The 4,758-nt window shown below is 45.3% G+C and overlaps 1 protein-coding gene across 2 annotated transcripts in view; it reads left to right on the plus strand.

Annotated features, from left to right (window-relative positions):
- LOC119281888 (zerumbone synthase-like) overlaps positions 1-1,854 on the plus strand; it is a 3,651-nt gene extending 1,797 nt beyond the window's left edge. For both annotated transcript variants that reach the window (XM_037562295.1, XM_037562294.1), the window contains one exon: positions 887-1,854. In XM_037562295.1, coding sequence (XP_037418192.1) covers positions 887-1,712 — 826 coding nt within the window. In that variant the 3' untranslated portion in view covers positions 1,713-1,854. The remainder of the gene's footprint in view (positions 1-886) is intronic.
- Positions 1,855-4,758: the final 2,904 nt, after the last annotated feature.

Raw genomic sequence — 4,758 nt, forward strand, 5'->3', positions numbered from 1 at the left:
CCAATGATGGTGATGAGCTTTGCAAGCTGACTCTCCTATTGTGGATTCCTAGCGCGACAAGCAACCATCACGGTCTGAAACCGCGATAGGTAGTACGTCATCAGACATGTAAATAGATGAAAGCTTCTAATTCTTAAAATTAATACTCCATACGTCCCAAAGTAAGTGTGAATATATGGTCTTCTCTTACTTTCTTTCAACCTGGACATTATGCATACACTTTATTTATTGTTACCACCTCCTTTTTGTTATGTTTTAAATTCCACTTGTTCTTTTTTGTTATTTGAATTTCCCATATAAACTTCATTTTAGTCATGTTTACATGAGATACGCGTGGATAGTGAATTTTATGATCTCACATCCATTTAGAAACAAATATTGAAAACTTAACGGGGTCCATAAATTTAAAATTTGGTGAAAAGTATGATTATTTGTGAGCTAGATATAAATCATAATCTAAATTATTAAAACAAACCTTAAACCATTTTATTTTTTTACTCCCTACGGTTCGGATTAATTGACGCAGCATCTATATAATGTCCATTTTACATTGTATAGAGGTTGCGTCAATTGGATAGGAGGGAGTACCAAAATTTACATGTATGTCTATTATTCCGCACCATTTTTAAACCTGGACATTTGATTTATTTTTCTTAGAGGTTTGATTTTCTGTTAAGTACCTACTATATTGGGCTCATATGGACCTCATGTCATAATTGCATTTCTTGATGCATCCAAGTATATATCGCCATACATGCACAAGAGCGAGTGAGCATCTTGGCACACTATAACTAGCAAAGATAGTTGATCCAAAAAAAAAAAAACTAGCAAAGATAGAAAAATAAATCCTCAAATCTCGATAAGTTGCTACCGATTCATTTTGCAGACTCGAGGGGAAGATCGCACTCATAACTGGAGGAGCGAGTGGGCTCGGAAAGGCCACGGCTCACGAGTTCATCCAGGAGGGCGCGTCCGTGGTCATCGCCGACGTCAACTCAGCGTTGGGCATAGAGACAGCCCAGGAGCTAGGCCCACAGGCCCATTTCGTCCACTGCGACGTCACCGTCGAGGAGAGCGTCGCCGCGGCCGTGGACGCCACCGTCACGAAGCACGGCCGGCTCGACGTCATGTTCAACAACGCCGGCATCGTGGGCGCGCTCTCCGGGACGTCGGAGGTGGCCAGCCTGGATCTGGGCCAGTTCGACCGCGTCATGAGCGTGAACGTGCGCGGCACCCTGGCGGGGATCAAGCACGCGATGCGCGTCATGGCGCCGGCGGGCTCCGGCTCCATCCTCTGCATGGCCAGCATCAGCGGCCTCCTCGGAGGCCTCGGCACGTACCCCTACGCGGTCTCCAAGCTCGCCGTCGCCGGGCTCGTCAAGACCACCGCCGCCGAGCTGTCTCGCCACGGCGTCCGGATCAACTGCATATCGCCGCACGCCGTGCCGACGCCGCTGGTGCTGGAGCAGTTCTCGCAGCTGTACGCTGGCGCGGACGAGGCGCAGCTGGCCGCCATCATCGGCGGCCTCGGCGAGCTCAAGGGCGCGACGTGCGAGGCGGTGGACGTGGCCAAGGCGGCCGTGTACCTCGCGTCCGACGATGCCAAGTATGTCTCCGGCCAGAACCTGGTGGTGGACGGCGGCTTCACCACCTACAAGTACATGAACATGCCACCCCGCAAGCCTCAGGGTCAGCCGGTCAGGAGCGAGTGATTGCCCACTACTGATGTTGCCTGCGTTTGTGCTCGTGTGGGATTGTACAAAACTTTTTTTTTAAAAAGGGTGTAACCCCGGCCTCTGCAGCAGAACGATGCATACGGCCACCTTTATTATAAAGCAAATAAGTTCAACACAAGTCATGAGGTCTTAAACAAACGAACGACAAACATGCTTACGAAGAGCAGAGAATAAAAGCCACAACCGCAGGCAAAAGAAAGATAGGAAAATTAATCGCCTATCCTATTACATGGCCGCCATCCAAACCCGTCGAATATAGTCCGAGCTACCATCTCCCATCGGATAGATCCAGTAACCAAATGTTCCCTGGCCTCCGTCTGAGTAAGTAGCAACTATATACGGATCAATGTAGTGGCTCGGAATATAACCTGCAAAAAATGAGTATTTGTTGTTCTGTTAAAAACCAAATCATTCTGCAGTTCCAGACTGCCCAAAGTAAAGCACATACTCCTACACGAATGTGTCTCGCTGTTTGGGATTCTATCCCGTCCAACCACGTTTCAAATAACGTGTTGATATTATTCGTAGGAGTAATTTTAAACGCAATGTGAACAGTCTGCCATAGAACCTTTGCCATCGGACAGTCAAGAAAGAGGTGTTTGATAGTCTCATCACGATCACAAAAACTACATCTCGTGGAACCAGTCCAATTGCGCTTTGTCAAATTGTCCTTAGTTAGAATGACTTGTTTGTGTACAAACCACATGAACACTTTAACTCTCAAAGGTACCTTGACATTCCATACATGTTTGGATGTAGGAATAGAGCTAGAGTTAATCACAGCTAAATACATAGATTTAACCGTGAACTCTCCATTCCTGGCTAACTTCCAGCACAACGTGTCTGGCTGTTGAGAAAGCTGCACATTCATCCGTCTTCTCACCAAATGGAGCCAGGTTTCCCAACGGGCTCCGGCAAGTGTTCTTCTAAAGTGGATATTGAGGGGAGTGGACTGAAGCACGGTAGCAACGAAAGTGTCTCTTCGTTGCATAATGCTATAAAGGAAGGGATATTGAAGCGCGAGAGGTGTTTCCTCTAGCCATGTATCCTCCCAGAATCTCATGGAAGTACCGTTTCCGACTAGAAACTTTGTTATGTTGAAAAAGGCTATTTTAACTCTCATTAGCCCTTTCCAAAAAGGTGAGTCCGTCGGCCTCATTGTCACCTGTGCCAAAGTTTTGGAATGAAGGTACTTATTCCGCAGAATCTGGGCCCATGTGGCCTCCGACTCTACATATAACTTATACAGCCACTTGCTGAGAAGACATCTATTTTTCACCTCAAGATTTTCGATACCTAGACCCCCTTGGTCTTTCGGTCGACAAATAATATCCCATTTAGTGAGTCTATACTTCTTTTTCAGGTCATCACTCTGCCAGAAAAATCGGGATCAATAGAAATCCAGTCTTTTTCAAACTCCAACTGGTATCTCGAAAAACGACAAAAGAAACATAGGCATGCTCGTGGAAGAGACAAAAGAAACATATGCATGCTTGTAAGCCTCTTGTTCCTCTTTGGCTCTTCCAAAGCAGAACAATTCACTCTTGTGAAAGTTAATCTTTAACCCAGTCAATTGTTCGAATAAGCATAACACCAGCTTCATGTTTCTCGCTTTTGCCAAGTCATGCTCCATGAAGATGATAGTATCATCAGTGTACTGTAGGATAGACACCCCTCCATCAACTAGATGAGGTACCAGGCTACCTACTTGACCAGCATCCTTTGCCCTACCTTTTAGAATGGTCAACATGTCAACTACAATGTTGAATAGAATAGGTGACATCGGATCTCCTTGTCTCAGGCCCTTGTGTGTCTGGAAATAATGACCTATGTCATCATTCACTTTGATTCCAACACTCCCTTTTTGCGTGAAGGATTCAACCCGGTTCCTCCAACCGGGTCGAAGCCTTTCATGCGCAAATCCTGTTGCAGAAATGGCCATTTAACATTATCATACGCTTTTTTGAAATCCACTTTGAAAACAACCCCGTCTAGCTTTTTCGTATGAATTTCATGGAGCATTTCATGAAGGACCACAACCCTGTCTAGGATGTTTTTGTCCGACATGAAAGCAGTTTGGGTCGGCTGCACCACAGAGTGCGCAATCTGTGTGAGTCTATTGGTCCCAACCTTTGTAAAAAAATTTGAAACTAACATTAAGAAGACAGATAGGCCTAAACTGCTCAACTCTCATAGCCTCGGTTTTCTTCGGGAGCAAGGTTATAGTTCCAAAATTTAAATGAAACAACTGAAGCTATCCAGAGAATAGATCATGGAACATCGGTAACAAATCTCCTTTAATAATGTGCCAACATTTGTTATAAAACTCCGCCGGAAATCCATCCGGCCCCGGAGCTTTATTATTCTTCATTTGTGAAATCGCTTCAAACACCTCTTTTTTCGAGAATGGTGCAGTTAATACATCATTCTCATCAGCAGCCAGCTGAGGCACATCCTTAATCCTCGACTCGTCCAAGGACACAAAATTATCCTTTGGAGGCCCAAACAGCTGCTTGTAATAATTGGTTATGTATAATTTTAAGTTCTCCTGCCCTAAGATCGTCCCTTCGTCTTGCTCAAGATGAAAGATTCTTTTCTTTCTATGCTTGCCATTGGCGATCATATGAAAGAATTGAGTGTTAGCGTCCCCCTGGACGACTTTGCGAACCTTAGCTCGCAAAGCCCACTTCAACTCCTCTTCCCGCAACAGCTCTTTCAAACGCATCTCCGCATCTATTTTGGCATGAAGCTCCGAGGATTGCAGAATTGTGGACTCGGCTTTTACATCTAGGGACTGGATAAGTGTAAGGAGCCTTTCCTTTTCAACCTTATAGATCCCACTGAGATGCTTAGCCCACCCTCGCAAGAAACTTCTCAAGTTTCTAATCTTATTCTGCCATATCTCAATAGAAGACCTTCCTCCTGCATCTATCCCCCATTCTCTGGCTATCAGATCTAGGAAACCTTCTCTTTCAAACCATGCAAGTTCGAAAGAGAAGGTATTTTTATTACCCACATGCGT

This window comes from Triticum dicoccoides, chromosome 3B, assembly GCF_002162155.2.
Source record: "Triticum dicoccoides isolate Atlit2015 ecotype Zavitan chromosome 3B, WEW_v2.0, whole genome shotgun sequence".
Lineage (NCBI taxonomy): Eukaryota > Viridiplantae > Streptophyta > Magnoliopsida > Poales > Poaceae > Triticum > Triticum dicoccoides.